The following is a 26,373-nucleotide window of genomic DNA, read 5'->3' as shown; positions in this document are numbered from 1 at the left end:
TTTTTTTTTTTTTTTTTTTTTTTTTTCTTTATAGTTATGATACTCTTTCTATTTCTTATAATTTTGATATAGGTTGTAAAACCTTAAAAAAAAAAAAAATAATTTTTATATATAAATAAAAAGTTATGTTCATATATTTAAACATACTTATGTATATATATGGATACATGTATAATGTATCAACACTTTCAATAAAAGTTTCAAATGGGTTATCTCTTTATCTTTTTTTTATTTTTGTATATAAATTTTGAAAAATTCTATTTAATTTTAGCTGCATTTATAAAAATAATGAATTCTTAAGTGAATATTACAAAGACAAAAAAGATTAAAATAGTGTGTATTTTAAGAAAAAAAGCAAATAATAATAATAAATAAAATAGAAATTTTAATAATATATATACTTTATAATTTTAATATTCTGTTCTGTATTAAAATAAAATAAAAAAAAAAAAAAAAAAAAAAAAAAACTTTTCTTGAATTACAATGTTAATAGATGAAATATTAAAATGTATACATGTTAAGAAATTTTCCTAGTACCCTATAAAGAATAGTGATAATAATAATATCTAAATATGTGCATACATTAAATATATATATTATATAATTCCCTATATCAAATTATTTCTTTTACTTTTTTTTTTTTTGTTTCTTGTATTTCGTGTTTCAATAACTTTTTAGTTGGTAAATTTGTAAAAAAATTTTTTTTAGCAAATTAGTGGTTTAAAAAAAAATGCAAAAAACAGAAGAAAATTTATTAACACTTATTAAAATAGTTGAGGATTTTAGTACGAAATGCACAATCTATAAGAACAAATGTATTTCTAATTTAATGTTTTCAAATAATGTATATACAAAAAATTCAAATGATAAAAATGACAGAGAAGAATTTTTAAAAACTTTTAATGATTTTTTAAGAAAACTTAATATTTTGCATCATCACTTTTCAGAAGACAATAATACAGGTGAAAATGACCAAAGTATAGATATAATATATAATAAAGATAAAAACATAAATTGTATAAATAATGATGAAAATAAAGACATAAGTAATACAGAAAGTTCTTTTGAAAGAAGTTTAAATAATGAAAAAGATATGAAGATAGACCTGAAAAAAAAGATTAAAGAAGAGGAAGAAAAAAAAAAAACAAAGTGCATAGTTGAAGAAATAAAATTAGTAAATGGTTTAAATAGGAATGATTTATCAAAAAATGATAAAAAATATAGTCTAAGTATGTATGAAGGATATCATACTGATTCAAATACTGAATCTTCTTTAACTAATACAGAAATAAGTATTGAAAATGAAGACATACTTAATAAAAGAAATAATATCTTAATAAAATATGTCATAGATTTAGATTATGCACTAAATGTTAGGAGAATATCAAAGGAAAATTTAATAGAAGAAATTAAAGAATTTTATACTATTCATAATAGTAATATAAAATTAAATGATTATTCAAAGTATTTAAGTTATGATATCATCAATAAATTAAAAAAAAAAATTGATAAAGATAATTTTAATCTTATTAATAAGCACGGAAACCCTTTTAAAAATAACAAATTTTTTTTTAATGTTCCTAATAATTACTTTTTTACTAAGAGTTACAATGAAAAAAACAAGGATATTTTATATACATCTAACAATACAAATTATGAAAAAAGTTTAAAAGGTGTAAATGTATATTCACTATCTTACAATTCATCTACAGTTAATGGAAATAATTACAATTTTTGCACAAATAACGTATTAAGTAGAAATAATTCTAATAATAAATATAGTTCTCCTAATTTTGGTATATTAGAACGTCAACTTTCTCCTAATTTTGGTTCATTTGATGAAAATAATAAAAATGGAAATTTTAGTTATAAGGATGAAAATGAATATCACAAGTGTTCTGATTATGAAGAAGAAAAATGTAGTATATATTTTAAATATAATTCAAACAATGACCCAATAGAAAATAATAAAGTATTAAGTAAATGTTCAACTACCCTATCTTCAAAAAATATGAATATAAGTAATTCTCCTGATTATAGTAGTAATTATAATAATGAAGATGAACTAACTAATAATTTGAATGATAAAACAGAATTAGAAGATGAGAATACATATGAAATAAATAACATAGAAAACAAAAAAAATAATTTAAGTAGTAATACAAGCGATTTTTATCAAAGCATAAGTGATTTTTACAAAAATAAAGAAAACTACAATTGTGATGAAAATAATCATACATATATTCGAAATAATTCTCTTTTTTTGAATAGTAATGAAACAGAGGTAAATACAAATAATAAAAGTTGTCATCAAAATAGAGAAAATATTATTAATTTATGCTTTGATGATGAATTATCCAATGCGATAACCTTAAATAATGACTCCTTTACAAATCAAGATAAAAAAAATTGTTATCATTCTGAAAAAAATGGCCATATAAGCAATTATAAAATAGATTGTAACGGTATAAATTTATATAATGAAGAAAAAGAAATAAATATAGGAAAATTAATGGAATATGAAAAAGATGAAAGTAGATGGTTTGATGAATATTGTAATGGAGATTATAATTTATTTAGATCAAAGCAATTGAAAAAAAAGAAGGAAGTAATGCTTCATTATTTAGATAATATGTCGAATAATAAAAATAAAGACGAAGAATTAGACAAAAGCAATATGAATGAAATAGATAGCATTAATCTTAATAAAGATTATACTAATTATGATAATACTTATAATGTAATTAATCTAAAAGTTATGTATGAAAATAACAAAGGAGAATTTGGTTCTAATGAGGAAATAAACTTTTTTCCTAGTCAAATTATTTTAAATAAGTATCAAGTAGTAAAAATTTTATCTAAAACTAAATTTAGCACTACACTAAAATGCTTGAATTTACTTTATAAAAAAGATAGAAAACATAAAAAAACTCATCCTGTAACTACTGTTATAAATGATAAAGAAAGTATACATAGATATAATGATGAAAATATGTCAATATCATTAAATAATTTAAGAAATGAAAAAAATATATTAAGTTCAAATGAATGTAATAGAAAGAAAAATTGTGATTCAAAATATTTTCTTAGAAAAAATAAAGAAAAGGATTATAAATATGTATGTTTAAAAGTAATGAAAAATGGAAAAAGTTTCTTAGATCAAGGATTGTTCGAATTAATTGTTTTAAATATGTTGTGTGATGAAGATAACATAAATGCTAATAACAATGACAAATTAACTAATAAAAATATTATACAACTATATGATTATTTTTATTTTAAAGAACATTTAATAATTGTAACTGAATATATGCAAAGTGATCTATATAACTATTTTATTAAAAAGGGAAAACTAGGAACTATCGGTCAATTACAAGTATTGGCAAAAAATTTGCTAGAAGGATTAGCTTATGTTCATTCTAAAAATTTAATACATTGCGATATAAAACCTGAAAATATTATGATAAATATGAAAAAAAAAAAAAATGCAAAACAACGAAAAAAAAAGAGTAACGAGAATATTACTAACGAAAAGGAAGGAAATTATTACAATTCAAAAAATTTCAGAGTTTTAAAAATAACGAAAAATGATAATTCAGAACATGATTTACATAACGATAAAAATAATCAGGATAATTTTATACCTAGCTTAAATAAGAATAATTTAGATATTCATAATACAGATTTCAAAAATCCTAATAATGATTTAAATAAATATTATATTAATTCGAATGAATTTAGTAATTGCTCAAATAAATTTATTAATGATTTATACAATCTTAGAGAAAATTCAAAAAACTCTAATAACTCGCACATTTTTAGCGATGAAAAATTTGATAAAATTAAAATAATTGATTTTAATAGTGCTATATATGAAAGTGACAAATTAGAAATGTATGTTCAGACAAGATCCTACAGATCACCTGAAGTACTATTACAGCAAAATTACGACAGAAAAATTGATATATGGAGTCTTGGTTGCGTACTATTTGAATTTTTAACAAAAAAAATATTATTTGATCATCAAAATATATATCGTTTTATATATTCTATAGTTTCATACATTGGATATTTTCCATTCTATATGATTTATGAATGTAAAATACCTTATATTTTTACAAAACATGGCTTAATGATTCTTAAAAAAATTATTATTGATAAAAATTATGAGAATTATGTTAAGGAAAAACAAATTGATGAAATTTATGATCAAGAAGTAATTTTTAATTCAAAAGATTTTTTTCGTTTAAACAAAAAAGAAGATTTTGAAAATGAATTATTAGAAATAGAACAACAAAATAATGATGGTTCATCCAACCAAGGGAATCAAGAAATATATTATGACGTTTGTTATCCATGTGAGAATTTTTTAAAAGACAATTTTCATGTTGGTGATTTATTATTTATAGATTTCCTTTTATCATTATTACAAATCGATCCATGCAAGAGACTTGATTCAATTCAAGCATTGAAACATCCTTGGCTTACACCCAATATATATGAAGATGGTTTATAATATTATATATATTTCCTTTTAAAATATATAACAACTAAATTTTTACACTTATAATTTCCATATACAAAAAAATCAAAATAAAAATAATATATAATTATATATAAATTATAACAATAAAATTATAATATATAAAAAATAATTTGTAAAAAGTATCTACAAAAATAAATAAAAATGAATAAAAGTATATATATTTAATAAGAAATTAAAAAGTATTTATATTAAAATAAATATAAAGCATTATAAAAAAAAAAAAAAAATTAACAAATAAAAAAAAAAAAAAAAAATTTTAAATAATGTTTGGAAGAATATGTTTATATATTATTTTTTAATTTTTTTTTTTTTTTTTGTTTGCTTTATTTTTTTCTATTGTTTTAATTTATAATAATTATACTCATTTATTTGCATAAAAATTATTTTTCTTAAAGTTTGCGGACTCCTATTTTAAATAATTAAGACAGTTAAAACATTATTTTTATTCTTCTCTATCATTATTTTTTTTATCTTCTTTTTCTTTTTTATATTCTCTTTCCTTCTTATTTTCCTTATCTTTCTTACCTTCTTTTTCTTTTTTATTTTCCTTATCTTTCTTATTTTCTTTACTTTTTTTATTTTCTTTATCTTTTTTACCTTCTTTATCTTTTTTATTTTCTTCATTTTTATTATTTTTATTAATTTCTTCTTGTTCCTTATTTACATTATCTTTGTCCTTTATAGCTTCATTTTGTAAATTTCCATGTTCATTTTCTTGTTTTTCTGTAATTATTTCATCATCCTTCATGTTCTGATTCACTTCATCTGGATTTTCATTATATTTTGTTAACAAAACATTTAATAATTCTTCAAAAATAAGTTTGAATTGGTTATTTTGACTATTGTCGGAATATAAAATATAATAAACAATAGATATACTAATTCTCACATTAACTTGCAATTTTAGTATATTTTTGAAAATATCACTGTCAAAATCAAAATCTTGTGAATCTTTTTTTCTTTCCATATTTTCCTTATTATAAGACTTTAAATTATTTTTTTCTTCTTCATTTAAAAAAAATAAACCATTTTTAATATGTGAAAAACAATTAATTCTATAATCTTTTAAAGAATATGCATATGATGAAGATACATATATAATATTTTTAATATTTTCTATGAATGTTTCTTTATAAATATGTAAAATTTTTTTTGCTTCTTCTTTTATAGTTAATAATGCTTGGTAAAAATGTTTCAAAAAGTAATAAATACAATTATTTTCACATTTTGTTTTTGTCACAATTTTATTGTAAGTTCCTTCATTATTTAGACAAAGTAATTCATATAAATTAATCTCATTTTCTTCTTCAATTATTTGGTTATTTTTTACTTTGTCATATAATGTAGAATCATTCTCATCTTTTTCTAGTTCAGTTGATTTGGGTTCATTATTATTAAAAATATTTCTATTATTAATATTGCTATTATTATTATTATCACACATTTCTCCTGAACAATTCAGTAAAGAATATAAAAATGACAAAATAATATGACTTACAAAACTGATACTCATACTCTTTCTATAACATACATTATCATATGATAACATTTTTTTTGCAAATAAATAACTAAAATAATAGTTGTATTGTTTATGTAACATAGTATGTATATAATAATCATTTGAAAAATTAAATAAATTATTTAATATATTTAAATCTTCATTGATAGTTTCTATGTTTTTATAATTAATAATGCAACCACAGTTTTCATATTCATTATTTCCACATATATTATCACATATATATTTATTATTTTTGCTACACAAATTAAAATTAAGTAATGCCTCTTTAAAATAGTTAGTTTTAGATATGAAACAATTAATAGAATTATCTTCACTATTATTTGTTTCATTTTCTTTTTTACTATTTTGTTCTTTATCATCATTGTATTTTTTTAAATACATATTTTTACATATAAAAGGAAAGTAATAATTATATGTTATTAATGGTAAAATAATAAAATTACTTATTAAATCTATTAATTTTTCATCTCTATAAACATACTTTTCATCTTTACCATTTTGTTCATTTTTATTATCATTACTAATCTCATTTTTATTTACTCTTTTAAAAATATAATTTTCATTAAATAAAAATTGCTGTAACTTTATGTATGCTTCACTTCTTGTTTTTTTAGAACTGAAGGAACATGCTAGTGAAAGCACAAAGCATGTTAATAAAAATATATACATTTTTTTTAATTCAATAACTTTGTCAAAAAGAAAATCATCATTTCTTTTGTAAAGGTTAATTTGATCACTACTTTCACAGTTTATAATAATACTTTTATTTGTTTTATTTTTTTTTGAAATATTCATATACATATATATACTTTTGTAATAAATGTTTGATATAATATGTAAACACTCCGAATTAATTGAAGCAATGTGTGCATTAATTTCCTCTTTTTTGTTACTAAAAAATAGTAAGTATGGTAACAATGATAAAATAATATTTTCAATATTAAAATTGTTTAATTTTATTAAAACGTTGTTATTATTTATTATATTGTTAATACTTTCTGTATATATAGTCGCCTTTTCTATATATATATATATGTCTTTATCATTTAAGGAAATATTTGTATTATTTGTATTTTTATATAAAATATTATTTGGGGTAATTAATTGCAATATGTGTAAATATATATTTATTATGCAGCTGTTTACATAGATATTTTTAGAAATTTTTTCCAATACATATATAATTTTATCAATATAACGATATAAAATATTTTTCTTTAAAAATTGTAAAATATATAATAAATATATACCACATAGAAAGAAGAATTTCTTATTTTTTTTCTTAAGTTGAAAATAAATTTTTGTAAAACAAGTATCATATTTTACTTCATTAAACTTTATTTTATTAATTTTATTTTTATCGTCTTTATATATATTAAAACAAATATAAGAGAAATTCATTATACTCATAATTAATTGCTCAACGAATAGCCATTCTTTTTCTGTATCTTCATTACAACTTTTTATAAGGAATAATTTATTTTCTATATCATGTATATCTATTTTTTCATCTTCATAATTCAAAATTTTATCTATTTCCTCAAAATTTTTGTCATAAATATGATATGACTTGTCTTTTGAAATATCTTCTTCTGTCTTTATTTCTACATTTTTCATTTTATAATTTTTAAAAATACTATTATATATATTAATAAAAATATTACTATCATCGTAATTTATTATTAAAAAGTTATTTAATAATTTAAAAAAATGCTCAAAAGTAATTACAATAATTTTTAAATGCATAATATACGTTTTCATATAAAGATCCATTTTAATTTTATCAATTAAAAATTCTTTCCTTCTGTTCATACAAATATATGTATTCATTTCTGCATTTAAACATTTTTGGTTACTTGAATTTTCCTTTGCAGAACAATTTATTTCATCTTTAAAATCATTATCAATAGTTTCTTCATTCTCTCCTTTCTCATTTTCTTTTTCTTCTTCTCCATTATCAGCATATGCATAAATTTTATCAAATTCACAATCATTTTTGAAATTTTTATTTTCCTCTTGATCCTCTTTATTTTCTTGAATTTTTTCTTCACCTTTAATGAGATAAAGATAAAGTTCATTCTTAGTTGTTTGATTTTTCCTAACAATAAAAGAATCATTAGATATATCACTAAGTACTGAATCACTAAGTGAGCTATTGCTTGAATTATCTGTATCATATATATTATTTAAAGAAAGATTAAAATCATTTTTTTTTTTTTTTTTTTTTTTTTCTCTTTTTTTGTCTACTATTATTTCATCTACTTTTTTACTTTCTTGAATAGATTCATCAGAATATTCTTCAATGCTCATATCGAATAAATTTTCGTACGATTTTTCAAACATATTATTTATCTCTATATTATCTATATAATTTTTTCTAAAATGTTTCATGCCTATTTTGCATAAAATATTATATAATACATATGTATAATTAATTTTAAAACACATAATATGAAAGAACATTTGTAATGCAAATATTTTCGTTTTTTTGCAGCAAAACAAATCAAAGGAGTTTTCTGAATTAACCAAAACAGGATTATAATCATTTATATGATCATGAACATTATTAAGACCATTATATTTATCATTATTTAAATAACTGCTATTAATAATTTGAGATTTTGAATATTGATTATTCAATTCAGTTTTATTGCTTAAATTTAATATATTTACTTCATTTTCTTTATTAAATGAACATTTAATTATTAAAAACCTTATTAAATGCACAAAACTATTGATATTTAAATTTGTGATCATATTATTATAAAAATCATTAAAGGTAAAAAAATTATAAATATCTAATTTTAATCTTTTATAAATATTTATATTGTCTATTATAGTACTATTGTCTACATTTTTGGAATCTCCTTTAATATTCACATAAATGCAGTTTAATTCATCTTCTTCAATGTTATCATCATGGCCTTCTTTGTTATCGTTTTGTTCTTTTTTTAATTCTGAGTTATCTTGTGTGTCCGTTTTCTCCTGTTCTTTATTTAAATAATTTTGTTGCTTTTCCTCTTTTTTTTTTTTTTTTTTTTTATCTTCCTCTATTTTTTCAGAGTAATTTTCTTTAAATATAATAGATAAATTATTATTTTCACTGTTATTATTTTTTGAAAAAAAAATATTACTAAACTCATCAATCCACTTAGATTTATTCAATTTCTTCACATTTTTCTTAAAAATTAAAAGAGGATGCTGATATATTTCTGTTATGCTTTTATTTATATTGTATGTTTCTAATGAATTTCCTTTATTAAACTTCCCATTTAAAAAATCTTTATCATTGTTAAATTGGATATTGTTTATATATATATATGGGTAAAAAAAAACTGGTACAAGATCAATTGCAACTAATTTGAATATAATGTTTATATATATAGACCAACAATCACGAAATAAATTGTGACACTTTTTAACAAAATAAAAAAAAAGATATAATAATGATTGAGATTTTTGAGTTAAATAAAAATTTATATATTTAAATATATAACATAATTTATTAATATTTATTATATCATAGTAATACGAAAAATTATTTATGAGCATTTTAAATATGCATAAACAATTTTCTGTTAAATTATAATCATTAGTTCGTTTAAAAATTTCAAAAAATATATGAAGGAAATTATTTTTTATAATTAGCTTGTTTATATCATATTTATAGAAATATACTTCCTTTTCTTTAATATAATGATATTTTTTATATTGTTCTTTCCTTTTTTCTAATAACTTCCAATATTGATCATCATTTGTATATGAATTCTGCGTGTTTGAAAATAATTTAATCTCCTCATGTAATATACAGTTATATAGATTTTCTAAATATATCCTATCTATATTTTTTCCATTATTTATACCCCTATTGTTTTTAATAAATTCCTCTAATTTCATTTTATTCTTCACTTGATTATTATGTAAATCTGTATTCAGCATAATAATTGAATAGGTTAAAATAAAAATAACATCACTATTTTCAACAATAACATATTTTTTGTTTATTTCTTCTTCATTCATTGATTGAATTTTTTTTGAAGTAATATAAACATTCCTATGAACATAATCTTTTATATCAACATTTTTTTTTAAATTTATATTTTCTTGAATATTATTATATCCTAAATTATTTCTAATATCATCAATTCCACTATTATTTTTATTATAATTCACATAATTATCCTTATTATGATCATTATTTTTATTATCACATGTATTATTATTATTCATATGGGTGTTGATTTTATCATTATTATCATCATTTGTTTTATTTAAATTATCTATTAGAATATACCTTTTGACATTAGCTAATTCTTCTTCTTTCATTAAACATACTATTTTATTATTTTCCCATTTATAAACAGAATCTAAATCACCATGTATTGGATTTGAATAAAAAAAGCATAAACTAAAATGTTCTAATATCCTTTCTATTAGTTGTGCTTCACCAGGCAATTTAAAATAGTATAAAAATAACCTTAATGAAGATAACAACGATAAATTGCAAAAATCAAATAGTTTCACATAATTTTTTAAAATATTAATATTTTTCCTGTGGGATATATATTCACCTATAAATTCCTTATCTAAAAAAGGGTTATACCTCAAAAATTTTGTTATTGATTTGAGAAAATATTCATCTTCTATTAAATTTTTTTGCATATTGTTAATATTGCTGCACTTAGAATTATTCTGTGAAGATTTACTTTCTACAGGAATATTATCTTTTTCTTTAACATGATCACTGTTTTTGTTTTTCCCCACTTTAACATTACTTTCTTCTTTTGATAATTTTTCAATTTTTTCTTTTTTACAAATGTCTTTTCCTTTTGATTTTTTTGAGTTATCGCTTTTATTTTTGTCTATTTTATTATTTAATTCTTCATTCTTGTTTGGATTTTCTGATGACACATCATACAAAATGCATTTTTTTTTTTCAACGTTTATATTTTCATCTTTAAGTATGTTTTCATTATTAACTTCAACTAAATTACTTACATCATCCACGTAGTTATCATTTTCTTCATTGAATTTTTTTTCTATTTCATATGTATCATCTAGATTTATTTCTTTAGTTAAATTATTATTATAAAATTTGTTTTTTTCTTGTTTTCTTTCTACATCATTAATATTATCAATGATATTATGACTAGAAATAGTAATGTTATTGCTATTATCATTAACATTTTTAGTATCATTTGCATCATTACTACCTTTATCATTTCTTTCTTTTTCTATATCCACTTCATTTATAGTAGAAGGTTTTTCCTTGTATGATAAACTAGAAGAATTAATTAAGTTTTTTTTATTATTGCTCGTAACTAGATCAATGGTATAATTGCCTTTATCAATTTTTGTAAAAGTTTCATGTGTTTCAATTATTTTAATTTTAATTAATTCATCGATAGATTTATTTTTTAATTTATTAAAAATATTTGCAGATTTTTTTAATATTTCTTTCCTTAGTTTTTTTTTACGCATTTTATTTTTTTTCTTTTTAATATATTGAACTTTAATATATTCTTTTAAATATTCAAATAATAATATAGAACAAAAATTAATATATCTGTTATCATCAATTGATGTCAAAAAGCTTAAAGAATATAATTTATTCATGTTACTTTTTTTTAAGTCATCTTTTTTCGATAAATTTTCTCTATGTTCATCCTTTTCAGAAGAGCAGTTATTTTTTTTGTTCTCAGTATGTTCTTGATTCTCTCTTTTATTTTTACATAAAAAACATTCACTATCCATTTTATTTATCTTTTCAGTAATTTCTTTTGTTACATTTCTATAAATATCACTTTTATGTTTTTTTTTTTTATCTTCTAGCTCATTGCTATTTTTATTTTCATATGAAGTAAAATTTTCATTTGTGTTTGAATTTAATACACTACTATAAGTATTTGAATAAATATCACTTCTAAAATCATTAATTAATTGGCTCTCATATCCAGAAGCTTCAGATACTCTATTATTTGATTTTCTCAAAAAAACATTATTTTTACTGTTGTTACAAAATTTACATGGACTTGATATATATAAAATACTTTTGATCATTTTAAAAATTACTTCATTTACAATAGTAGTATTCTGATTAAAATTTACGCACATTTCCAGTATTGATTGAATAAAATTCTCTAATAAATCAGATGCATATAAATTGATATCATAATTATAATATATTTCAAATAAAACATTTTCTAAGCAGAAATGAGATATAGTTAATAAAGCTATTTCAGCTATATTTTTTGACGAATTTTTTTTTAGTATTTCTAATAAAATGTTAATAAAAATTTCATTATAAATATAAAAATGCTTTTTGTATAAAATAAAAATATTTACATATACTCTCATTGACTTGCATATTAGAATATATGAAGAAGAGTTAATATGAATAAATAAACATCTTATTATGTTAGTTAATACATCCATATTTTTATTTGTAAATGAGCATCCACATATTTCTAACAAGATATTTAATAATCTAAAAGATAATAAATTAATGTTTTCCATATTATCATTAGAAATATCATTTTCAAATAAATCTTTATATAAACTTATATATTCTTTTTTTTTTAATAATTCCAAAACAAATTTATTCTTATTATTATTTATTAAAACTAATACTATAATCAGTAAGTCATTTATGGAATTATGATCTGCATTATTCATAAAACTACTCAAAATAACATAAAAAATATTTACTAATACAGATTCACAATTATCTTTAAATAATAAAGAATATTTATTGTTCTTATATATTTTAAAAATGTAGCAAATTATTTTTATTATATTTTTTTGGTCTATCATTTTAATTGCATTACATATTATATTGTTAAATAAAATTATAGTATCGTATAATATAATTTCTTCTTGACTAATATTATTATAATTAATTGGAGAATTTAATAAAGTTTCTATACTAATATTTATAATATTATTTCCTTTATTTATCAGAAAATTTGAATTTTCTTCTTTTTTAGAACTAGATTTTTTATTTAATTTATAATTCTTATTAAAAAAATGATATTTTTTTTTTGGTATTTTTTCATTTATCTTCATTTGAATTTCATTTTCATCATGCTTATCATTTACATTAATTAAATTATTCTCATCAAAAAAATGGGAATCTTTTTTATTTATTTTTTCTGTTTCAATATTGTTAGTTCCTTCTTCATTACCTATAGAAATATACGATATTTGTTTACTACTTATATTATTTTCATAATTCTGTTCATTAAAATTATTGCTATTATATTTTAAAATACGGTCTAATGAATGCAAAGCATTTAATTTTATTTTATAAAAAATATTATTATTTCTTATTATATTTAAAAAGGGAGCTATGTGATAAATATCAAGTTTATTATTAAAATCATTTATATCTATTTCCTCTTTTATGCTATTATTTAAATTATTAATACTATTATATAAGATAAATAATGCATCTATAATACTTGAATCTAAATTTTTATTATATTCATGTTTTTTTATAGTTGTTAAAACATTAATTATTTCATTTTTTATTATTGTAAAAATATTTAACTTTGGAAATTCATCATTATAAAATTCGCTTTTTATATAATCATGGCAAAATTTTTGCCTATTATCATCACACTCATAAGAATTATTTAAACTTATGCATTTATTATCTTCCTTTTTATAATATTTATATTCCATTTTTCATTAAAAATAGACCTTTTTTATATTTACATAAAACACTATATATATATATATATATAAATATATAAATTTTTAATTTTGATACACCTGGTTTTTAATTTATCATTTCATAATTTAATGTATCTTTATCTTTTATCTTTTCTCTATCTTTTTTTTTTTTTTTTTATTATTTTTTCATTTATACAATTTTAAATAATGGTTTAAACTTAATTTTTTTTTTTTTTTTTTTTTTCACTCTTATAATTATACACACTTATTTTTATTTATAATATTTCTTTTTATAATTTAATCCATTACCAAATTATTTTTGCAAATTAATTTTTTATATATTCTTAATTATAAATCATAATATTATAAAAAAAAAAAAAAAATATATGAACTATATTTATATTCCTATGTAAAATAAAATTATAATTTTAAAAAAGAAGTTACATTTTTTTATATTATTACAAAAATACAAAAAAAAAAAAAATTATTCTTTAATTTTGCAACATTAAAAAAAAAGAAAATATAAAATAAGTGTGAAATAAAAAAATAAAAAAAATGAATGAAAAAAAAAGTATAATAGAAAATGTGAAAAAAAGAAATAAAAAGAAAATATATAAAAAAGAAAAAAGGTTATAGATAAAAAAAACATATGAAATTAAAATTCAATAATATATAATTTAATTAGTTTTATTTGATCATTAGTACAAAAATAAAAAAAATAAAAAATACTCTTTGTTGCTAATATTTTTCTTTTTTTTTTTTTTTTTCTTTTTTGTACATTATAAAAACTTTAAGATTATGGGGAAAAAATAGTTATTTTATTATACAAAGAGGAAATAAAAAATATATTAGCTTTTTTGTAAAAAGATGAATACATTTAAATAAATTTTTTTTACTACACAATTTTTTATTATTCAAATTGCACCGGGAATTTTCTGAAATTTATGATTTTACTAATGATAATAAAAAACATATATTTTTAATACAATTTTAATAAAAATATTATTTCTATATTTTTAAATAGTGTAATATTCTATTTTTATTTTATTATTAATGTGCTTGTAAAATAAATTGTAATTATTTGGCTTTATTAAAAATTACAAAATTATAAATCTTAATTGGTGGTATATTATTGAAATAAAAAAAGATTAAGTATTAAAAAATGTTTTCATTAGAATATTCACATATATATATATTTATAAATGGAATTGCATAAAAAAGTTATTCTATATATAGAAAATGATACATACGTTCAATGTGAATTTCTTTTATAATTTAGAATATTTATTAAATAATGTTATATACGTTTATAATTTTTTATAAATTATAAAAATGTTTCAAAAAAAAACAATAATATAAAATTATCCAATATATATATATATTTATTTGAATTAAAATGTTTGCAAATCATAATAAATATTACTTGAGAGCCTTAATAAAAAAATGTTTTTTTAGTACATCTCATTCTTTTTCATCAAAAGATAATATAAAAAAAATTCAGGAATTTCGTAAATTAACAAATTTATCTTTCGGCATTTGTAAAAATGTTTTAAATAAAAATAATTATAACATTGAGAATAGCATAAATTATATTTTTCAAAACTTTAGAACAAATTTTGAGAATAAAAAAAAGGAATTAACGGAGGGATATTATTGCTTAAAGTTGAAGAATAATCAGATAGGATTAATTGAGTTAAATTGTTACAATGATTTAATTTCTGAAAATATATTTTTTAAAGAATTATTAGTTAATTTATGTAACAACTTAATAGAAGGTTGTACAAGTAAAAAAATAAGTAAAGAATATTGGGATAAGGAAAATATTCCTCATTATTTACATCTTTTTTATAAAGATAATAAAACGAATGTTGACAAAAAGTTGGAAAATGTTAATGATACAAATATTTTTAAACATATTTATTTTAATAGAAGCATTAATCAATTAATTAACTACACATCATTAATTTTAAATGACTATATATTTTTAAGAAAATATCTAACACTTAATTTAGATAATATACATAAAGAGAACGCATATATAATAAAAAATTATTACTATCATAAAGAATTAAGAATAGAAGATTTTATTTTGTGTAAGGGATTTTCATTTGCATTTTTATTTATTAAATCAAAAATAGATATTTCTGAAAATACGAAACACATTTTAGAAAAATTATCTTTTCTTATATGTGTAAATATATTAATGTATAAACCAAATTACTGCTCAATATCATATGAATTTAATATTTTTGAATGTTTTAAACCATATTTCAACAGTTCTTATACTAAATTTTTGGGATCAAAAGAAAATAAAAGGATAAATGAATTAAGTATGGAACAACTAGGAGAAATAGACAATAATAAACAAAATGTAGAAAATACTGATGACTTAATGAAAAAAAATGTTCAAGCAATTCATATATTAAGTGATTGCCTAGAGAAAGGAAATTATAAAACACTAAACTCACTTAAAAAGAAAAATATAACATTTTTTGAACTAATTACATTATTAGAAGAGGAATTAAATATAAAAATTTATACTAAAATAATATATTCTTTACTTAACGAAGATATTATTATTTTATAGATGTGTAATTTTTTCCCTTTTTCTTAAAATTTAAGAATGATAACAAGAAATGTATAATTTTCTAGTGTCAATCCCTTTATTTATTTGATACATTTTTATTAAAACTTTTTTTTTTATTTTTAAAATTAAAAGAAATTAAAATGTTTTGTCACATGTAATATTATTTAACAAATTAATTAAAATTTTAAAATATATCGTAACAATAAATGTTTAAATATAAAAATTTTTTTATTAAAGAAGAAACCATATTTTTACAAAAAAAAAAAAAAAAAAAAGGAAAAAGAAAAAAAGTGAAACTTAAAAAAAACAATGGTAATAAAAGAAAAGAATAACTAAATAAAGAAATAAAAAAATTTAAAGATATAATTTAAAAAATTAAAAAAAATTTATCATATATATGTAAATTTTAAAATCATAAAATAATATTAAATTATACAAAGTTTCAAATACTATAAAAATTTTAAATAATTTTTATTTTTTCTTTGATTTTTTAAATATTACTTTTATAATCATTGATTAAACACAATAAAGCTTTGATAGTTTTATTTTTCTTATAAGTTTATATTTTTGTTGACAAAATTTGCCTTCAATGAATCAACAACTAATTCATTTTTATTTTTATAAATTATAATGTCTTTTAATTCATCTTTTATATATTAATTCTTATAATCAATATATATAGAATTTTTTTCTCTTTGAGAAATTAGATTATTTAAGTAAGATGTATTAAAACAATTATTTGTCTCAATTAAATTGTCTGATACATTTATGTCTTTATTTATTAAAAAGGAATTAAAAAAGGTATTTTTTTTATTTAAAAAGTTATTTGTTTCTTTATTAATTGAATTATTCCTATCTAATATTTTTTTTAATAAATCATTTTTTATATTTAAATTTGGTTTTTCTTTATTTTCAGAAGGATTAATATTGTTTTGGCTTAATAAATATTTTTTCTCCCTTTTCTCATAATCACTACTACATTTTTTATCTTTAAAATAATCAAAACTGTTGTACGATTTCTTCAGAAAATTATTTTTTATGTTAATTTTTTTTTCATTTCCTCTTTTAATTTCTTCATGTATTATTTTCGTTTCTTCTTCTAATTCAACTTTTTTTTTATCTTCCATTTCATTTTTTATTTCTTTTTTTTTTTTAATAGTTTTTTCATTTACTTCACATTTTTTATCTAGTTGATTGTCATATATATTAAATGAATTATTCTTTATTAAAACATTTGATATCTGCTCATGTTCTAAAACCTTTTTATTTGTAATGTTTATTTGATTGTTTTCTTTTATTTTGTTTTTTTCTATTTCATCTATTAATGTATCATTATTCGAAATTTTTTTGTTTATTATTCCAATGTTAATGTTATATTTTTTGCTAAAATTTTTATAATTCTGTTTATCACTATCATTTCTACTAGAATTGGTTTCATTATAATAATCACTATTATTAGTATTATTAATACAATTACTATTATAATGTATGTCATCGTTATCATTACATTTTAACAAATCATTTTCTGTCTTTTTTCTGTTTAAAATGTTAAAATTAAGAGAGAAATTTTTATTTATTTTTTTTAAATTGCATTTAGAATTATTGCTAAATGTAAAATTATCGTTGCTAAACGATTTATCTTTAAAATCAATTCTATTATTTAAATTTAAATGATCCAACTTTTTAATATAATGATCATAATTTTTATTATTAAAAACACAATCATTAGAATAAGGATAATGATAATTAATGGTATCACTTTTTTTTTTATTCTCAAAACTTTTATAAGTAACTTTATTATTAAAAATAAAATTTTTATGAGGAGTATAATTGTTAATAGAATATTTATTTCCAATACTTCGTATACTTGGAGATGTAGTAAAATCATCAAAACTTTTTATCATTTCATTCTCAAATAAAGAATGATTAGAAAATAAAAATTCCTTTTCTTCAGAATGACAATCAGAGATATTATCTATGTTATTACAACTGTTATCCTTAATAAATAAATCATTATACTCAAAAAAATTATGTTCCTTTTTATTATTCTGCATATTTTGATTAAATATTTTATTTTTGATATAATCATAATTCAATTTGTCTCTATTAAGTAATTTATTGGTGAAATAACTATAATTATCTAAATGAAAATTATTTTCAGAATATTTAATTTTATCACTTGTATTAAGTTTTTTTATTTCATCATTTGTATGTTTTTTTTCATTTTTTTTTTCTATATTATCATTATTTAAAGCTACATTATCTTTATATTTATTTGACATTTTTACTTTATGCTTACAAATGGTGCATGCATATTTTTCTTTTCTTATGTTTAGGTTTTTTGAAAATGTTAAAAGATCTTCACCGCTATAATTTTCTAATTTAAATAAATATTTATCGCAATACATACATTGTATATAATTGTTATCATTCAATATATGTATTTTTAACTTATGTAATTTTTCTATAATTTTGTCTAATTTTTCTATATTAATAATGCTATTAGATAAATTATTGAGAGTATCATTTTCATGTGTATTAGGCATTTCATACATATAATCAAAGTTATGAAGAAAATTTTCAGTATCATAATAATTATTATTTAAATTTTTATAACTTCTATAACTTAAATTACCTTTGTAACTTTGTTGAATCATTTCATCCTCATCATATTTACAATTTTTTTCAGAAAATTCGTCATTATAATTAAGAGATTTTTTATAAGACTCATTTTCAGAAAAATTGCAATTTTTCTTATCATAAATATTGCAGAAATTCGATAATTTTATATTTATATTTTCATTATTATCAGATTTTAATTTTTTTAAATTATATCTGTTATTTTTTTGTGAAATTAAATAATTTTCATTTTTTTCATTTAACGAATTAGTAGAACTATTGAGTTCACTAAATGTCATATCATTTTTTTTTAAAAAAAAATTATTTTTGTCTTTACCCTTCAAAATACTATATGTATTTGGATATGCTTTATTAATTAAATTATCTGATGCATTCATATTAAAATAGCAATCGTAATTCTCATTTTTTGAAAAATTTAAAAAATTTAATTCATTAAAATTTTTTCTATAATTATCAAAATTAATTGTTTCGAATGACTCTAATCTATTGTTTTCATTATTAACAGGAGAAGAATTTATGTTATAATATATTCTTTCATTTTCTAGTAATACTTTTTCTTTATTTTTTTTGTCATCATGAGAATTAATTTTATATGAATCATTTATTTGTTCTTTTGCAATATTTCTTTTTTTGTTTTTTTCAGAACCCATATTTTTATATATAGTTTCTTTATATTGATCATTCACAGGAGTTAAAGGAAAGCACGTGTTTTCACTATAATCAATTAAATTTTTTCGTAAAAATGTTGAATCAATATAATTATTGTTATAAATTCCATTTAAATCATAATTATCGTTACCCTTTTTATAATTTAAAATATTATTTTTCTCCAAATACTTTTTTAAGTTTATATTGTTTATATCAATATCATTATTAATAAGAAAATTTTTATCAACTTCTTCTTGTATTTCTTTATCATTTATATTATCAACCATTTTATTAATAGTACAATTTTTATTTGAATTATTTATAAAAATTTTATCAAACATTCTATTTTTATCATTATTGATATCATATATAATTCCTCCTTTATTCTTCATATATTGTTCCTTAACTAATTCCTTAAACTCATTCGTATTTTTTTCTACCTCTACTTCCTTTATATAACTCTTTGAAATATTTTTTTTTTGCTCTATTTTTTCAGTTGAAATTTTCAATAATTTTTTTTTATTTTCATCATCTCTTTTTTTTTCTTTTATTTGTTCCTCACATTTAGGGCTATTTATATTCATCTCCTTTTTATTATTTTTCTTAAGAGTTTCTTTCTTATAATAAGGGATATTCATATTTTCATTATATGAGTTATTTAGTATACAAAAATTTTTACTTTCATTCTTATTTTCAGTTTTATCATACTTGTTTTCATAACTATTAAAGTGAGATTCTTCTCCTTCTATATTATCCTTTTTATATTTATTTGTATTATGTATAATTTGATTATCTAATTCTTGTAAATTTAAGCTACCAATTTTTTCTTTTTCCTTAATATTTTTATTATAAAATTTAAAAAAATTATTAGATTCGTCACAATTAATTGAATTTATAATAAAGTCATCATTATTTGATGATATGAAAGTATTTTTTTTGTATGAATTAAAAATGTTATTATTTGATACTGGCTCATAGTTTACAGAAATATTATTTTTCTCACAATTATTTGTATCTTCTAATTTAAAATTATTTTTAGCATCAAATGGATTAATTGAATTATGTATGCTGATTATATTTTTTTCTTTAAAAGATTCATCATAAAATTTTTCACATATTGAACTTTTATTTAATAAATTAAAATTATCCAAATGATATATTATTTTATTTACATTATCATTCTTAGTTTTAGCATTAATATCATCATAAATATTATAACCTATGCATTTCTTTTTGTTCTCTTTATTTTTTTTAGAGTTTAAATAACAGTTATTCATTTTATCATTAATTATTTTATTTTTTATATATTTCATTTTCTCTTCCTTTACATTATTTTTTATATTTAATTTGTTATTTAAATTAGAATATAAATTAATTTTGTTATTATCTCTAGTACTATTATTAATAAAGCTATATTTATTACTTGTACTTTTAACCTCTGTAGTATAATTATCATTTTCTTTATTAATAAAACATTTCTCATTATTATTATTATTTTCTACAATAATAGAAGGTTTTTCCTCATGAATTGAAGTGTTATTATCATCATTAATATTAAGATTTTCATTAATACAATAATTTATATTATTCTTTAAAACACCATAAGAGCAATTTTTAACATTATTACTATTGTAAAAATTGTTGTATTCTTTATTTGTTTGATTAAAAAAATTCAAACTATTACTACTGCTTTTTTTCTCTAATTTATAAACATTTTCATTTGATTTATTAATAAATTTTGAAATATTCTTAAGTTGTCTAGAAAAATAATTTTTTTTTATATTTATTAAGTTAAAATAATATTTTTTATTTTTAAATGGAAGTAAAATTTTTTTGTAATCGTTACTATTCTCATAACAATTTATAAATATTTTTTTTTTATTATTAAAAAACGAAATTGCATAATTCTTTATAATGTTATTTATTAAACTATTAGAATTAAAACTATTATTTCTTTTCAAATTTTTTCTATAAAATAATATATATTTAAATGGTTTTATTCTAAAATAATATTTGTAAATATTTCCTAGAGGCACATCATATAAATAACTATGCTTAAAATTATTATTTTTTTTTACCTTTTTCCACTCATTTTTTGTGAAAATTTTTTTTTCTTCTTTGTTTAAAACATTTTTAAATTTTTTCTTATTTCTAATATTTATAAAATTATTCGTTTTTTCTTTTTTTTTATTTACTTCAGAATTATTTTTTATATAATTTATATTGTTGTATCTAAGATCTAAGATATTTTTCTCATACATATTTTTTTCATCTATTTTATTATAATTCTCTATTGAGTTTTTTTTCAAATTGTTATTTGTTTTAAAAATATTACTTTTTTTATATAAGGAACTTTTTTTAATTTTTTCTAAACATTTTTCAATTTCCTTTATTCTTCTCTTGGCTTTAATATAGATACTCATAGTATCTATCTTATTAGCATAAATTTTAATTAAATTTTCTTTTTTTTTTTTAAAACCATTTTCCCCATTATTTACATATGGGTAGTTATTTTCTTCACATGAATTATACATTTTACTATCTTTTAAGATATAATTATTTAATGGATTCAAAAATTTTTTAAAATAATTTTTATCCTTTTTAAATTCCTCATTAACATATATGTCATTTTTATATTTCTCAAATTTATATATATTATTATTGATATTAATCCTTAAGCATTTTAAGTAATGATATTCTTCTAATAACAAAATTTTTAGTTTATTCTTGTATCTTTTATAAAAAGACAATATCTCCATAAGTATTTTTTTTTTACTTTTATATTTGTTGTTACTGTCATTTTTAAGAAGTATATCTTCTTGATCATTATGTTTAAGTTTATTTTTATCTTTATGTATATATTTAGTATTTTTCTTATATTTTTTTCTATTAAACATTTCATTTCTTTTTTCATTTGTCTCAAATGATGAATAAATACTCGATAAATCATCAATAATATTTTTTCTTATTTCTTCATAATTATTCAAGTTGAAATTATCTAATGGTATTGTATTTTTTTTTATATTCTCACATTTTTCAATGGAAGATTTTCTATTTATAAAATTAGACTTATTTACATAATTATATATTTTGTGATTTAATAAATCTGATTTATTCGAATTCATAACATAACTTTTAGAATTATTTAAATTTATCATATTATCATTTGATAAATTATGAGATAATTTTTCTTCACTTGAATTCCTCAGAGAGCAATTTATATCTGATTTTATTCCCTTATACAGTTTATCTTTTTTATCTCTTTTTACAGTTAATTTTTTATCATTCCCATAATATGCACTTTCCATTTCTCCATTGCTAATCATATGTTCGACAAATTTATCTTCATTTAATTTTTCTTTTAGGTTATTTTTAATTATTTCTTTTAAATGACTATTAACCGTAGTAAACTTACATTTATTTGTTTTATGCAAATCTTCTTTCATTATATTATTATTATTATTATTATTATTATTAATGTAATTGATGTTAACATTATTATGAATTCTGCATTCCTTTAATACATTATCATTATATTTAATCTTATCTTTACTATTTTTTTCAGGATCAAAATTCTTTGAATTGTTCCGACTACATTTAATACACAAATAAGATTGATAGTTGTTGAGATTTTCTCTTGTATTATTAAAACCTTCTTCACTTATCCTACTTCTTATGTTTTCCATATTTCTATATAAATATTTTTTAAATATATTAATATGTTTTTCTATATTTTTTTTTTTATATTTTTTTAGAGTAGAAAAATGAATGTTAATTTTTTTTTTTTTTTTTTTTAAAACTAAAGTTTGAAATTTATTGAAAGGAGACTCACTTAATTTACATAAAAGTTTTTCTTTTAATGGATTTTTAATATAACTTACTTTTTTAGAATAATATTTTTCTTTCCTCTTTTTATCAAAAATATCTTTATTAAGTAAAATTTGATTAGGAGAGTTGCACTTATTTTTAAAAATAAAATCATTGTTGTTCTTTAAGTTATCTATATAATTATCAAACATTTTAAAATATAATTTTCTTCCTTTCAAACTACTGAATTTATTATTCTTATTTTTTTTGGAAGCATAAGAATATATTTTACAAAAATGTTGATAAGAATATTCTTTATTTTTTCTCTCATTTTTAAATTTTCTCATTCTTTCTTTATTACTCATGTAAAAATTTCCACATCCTATTTTATAATTATCAATACAAAAGCATTTATTATTATTTATATTGTTATAATTACAATTTATATCGTTTTCATTATTTAATGTATTATTATTAGTTTCATACGTATTCTTTTTTACTATTTTTTTTTTTTTATTATGAATTTTTTTCTCTTTAAATTTTTTATACGATATATTTTCAATTTTATATTTCTTTTCTTTATCATCATCATTATTTTTAATATAAGAATTATAGTTACTATTTTGTTCACAATTCATAAAATGCTTTTTGGAATTTATATTTAAGTATTCATTTACATTATTATTCAAGTTACCTAGTATGTTTTCTTTTCTATATTTTTTTTCTACCTCATGTTTTTCTTCTTTATCATTTTTTTCTTTCATCTCATCTTTTATTTCCTCCTTATATTCTTCTTCCTTTCTTTCTTCTTTATCATTCTTTTCTTTCTTCTCATCTTTTTTTTCCTCCTTATATTCTTCTTCCTTTCTTTCTTCTTCTTCTTCTTCTTCTTCATTTTTTTCTTTCTTTTCATCTGTTTCTTCTTGTTCTTCTATTTCTTCCTTTATTTCATTACTATTTTTAAAATTAGGATGCATAACATTTAAATTTTTATTTTTATGATTGTTAAAGTTTTCGGAACTTTCATTTTCGGAACTAAATGAAATGCTATGGATACTTTGAGAATTATAATTTTTATTTTTAAATTTTAAATTTGAAATTATTTGCTTATTATCATCTAAAACTTTTTTCAATTCAATAACAGACTCACTTAAATGATTTTTTTTAACATTATTAAGATTTTTATTTTTTATTTTTTTATTTTTGTTTTTTATTTTTTCCTCTGTAATGTTTTTAAATATTCTTTGAAATAATTTACTGTTATAGGAAAGTAAATTATCTTGATTATCTTCTTTATTCATAAAAAAAATATTATCATTTCTATGTTTATTATCTAAGTTTTTATTCTCTCTCAATTTTTTATTTATAAAAATACTTGTGTTTTTATTAACTTCATTTGGGTTTTCTTTAAAATTACTTTCTTTATCCTTCTTTTTTAAAAAATTATGAGATACTGTTTGAATATCACATTTTTCTCTTAAATGTGTAAAATCTTTATAAATTGGTTTATCATTTGTTTTTAATTTTGCTCCATATTTTTGTATTTCTCTTATATTTTTTTTAGATTCAGCTAATTCATTTACTAAACTTTAAATAAAAAAAAAAAAAAAAAAAAATGTATATATTTGATGAAGTTATAATTATATAATAAAAACAGTATATAATAAAACTTTATTATATATATTGATCAAACATATATTTATTTGTAACTATGTAATAACCTAACATATACATATTATTTTTACTGATTATGTAAAATTTTATATATTTTTATATAAAATGTATATATGTATTTAAATAAGATATACATATAACATAATGAAAATTGAATAAATTGAAAATTTTATATTTTTTTTATTTTTTGAAACATATATGCATTTAAACAAATTATTAATATTTATTTTTTTCTATGATATATTTTCATACTTTTCTAAATTTTTATCTTGAGTGGGAGTTAACGAAAAATGTTTCTGTATGTGCATATTACATTGAAACAAAAATTTTAACTAATGTAAATATCATTCCTACATATATTAAAGACTTTACACAATTTTATCTTATTATATTTTTATGTATATTTTTCTTTTTTTTATTTTTGTCTTTTTACTTTTATTTTTAATATTTTTATTTTTATTTTATTTTTTTTGTTTATCAAAATATTAAATTCATTTAGATATCATTTTATTTGCGTATCTCCAAATTTTTGTATTTATAAAAATATTAAATTCTTTAGAATAATTTTAAAATTCATTTCCTCTTAAGGAATACATTAAAACGATAATAGTTATATATATATATATATATACAGTTAAATTTTAAATACAGTGGCTTTTTAAATAAATTTTGTATATTTTTTAATATAATTTTAAATATGCTATAATATTTGTTTATCTTTTTAATAAATACATTTTTAAAATTACTTGAAAGATATTGAAACTGTATTACTAAAATTATAAAAAATTTATATATTTTGTTCAATTAGTAACATATAACAAATAAAAATATATTGTATATATATTTATATATTTGGTTCAGTAAATAATTTTTTATTATAATTATTATGTTAAATGTAAAAAAAAAAAAAAAAAAATAAAATAAAATAAGATAAGATAAAATATATATTATTTAGGAAAATTAAAAAAGAAAATAAAATTTTTACATATAAAAAAAAAAATGAAATGAAATGCGAACAATATAAGTTTTCTTGATAAATTACACATGAACTAAATAAAAAAACATTTATTTTTTCCTTTTAATCACAAATAATATTTAAGTAAAATATTAATATATATTTTAAACTATCAAATATTAAAGCAATTTTTAAAGAAAAAAAATTCATTTCATATGAATTATAATATAATTTTTATTTTACAATGATACTAGAATTGGTACAAAAAAAAAAAAAAAAAATGTGTTTTCAATTACATATGAATTTTATTTTCTGTAAAC

The 26,373-nt window shown here is 17.8% G+C and overlaps 4 protein-coding genes across 4 annotated transcripts; 2 read left to right on the top strand and 2 right to left on the bottom strand.

The window, feature by feature from the left end:
* Window positions 1-730: 730 nt before the first annotated feature.
* On the top strand, window positions 731-4,516 carry SRPK2 (serine/threonine protein kinase, putative; the record flags this gene model as incomplete). Its single annotated transcript, XM_028670715.1, has 1 exon — window positions 731-4,516. The coding sequence occupies one exon, from the start codon at window positions 731-733 to the stop codon at window positions 4,514-4,516; it is 3,786 nt and encodes a 1,261-aa protein (XP_028527440.1).
* A 472-nt stretch (window positions 4,517-4,988) lies between these two features.
* Window positions 4,989-13,751, bottom strand: SEC7 (protein transport protein SEC7, putative; the record flags this gene model as incomplete). The annotated part of the gene is made up of 1 exon (XM_028670714.1): window positions 4,989-13,751. One exon carries the CDS (start codon window positions 13,749-13,751, stop codon window positions 4,989-4,991), a length of 8,763 nt encoding a protein of 2,920 aa, XP_028527439.1.
* A 1,387-nt stretch (window positions 13,752-15,138) lies between these two features.
* On the top strand, window positions 15,139-16,329 carry PGAL8A_00202000 (conserved Plasmodium protein, unknown function; the record flags this gene model as incomplete). Its single annotated transcript, XM_028670713.1, has 1 exon — window positions 15,139-16,329. One exon carries the CDS (start codon window positions 15,139-15,141, stop codon window positions 16,327-16,329), a length of 1,191 nt encoding a protein of 396 aa, XP_028527438.1.
* A 656-nt stretch (window positions 16,330-16,985) lies between these two features.
* PGAL8A_00201900 (conserved Plasmodium protein, unknown function) lies at window positions 16,986-25,406 on the bottom strand (the record flags this gene model as incomplete). The annotated part of the gene is made up of 2 exons (XM_028670712.1): window positions 16,986-25,011; window positions 25,351-25,406. 2 exons carry the CDS (start codon window positions 25,404-25,406, stop codon window positions 16,986-16,988), a joined length of 8,082 nt encoding a protein of 2,693 aa, XP_028527437.1.
* Window positions 25,407-26,373: the final 967 nt, after the last annotated feature.

Source organism: Plasmodium gallinaceum (assembly GCF_900005855.1).
Source record: "Plasmodium gallinaceum strain 8A genome assembly, contig: PGAL8A_v1_76, whole genome shotgun sequence".
NCBI lineage: Eukaryota > Apicomplexa > Aconoidasida > Haemosporida > Plasmodiidae > Plasmodium > Plasmodium gallinaceum.
This window is presented reverse-complemented; position numbering and strand designations above follow the sequence as displayed.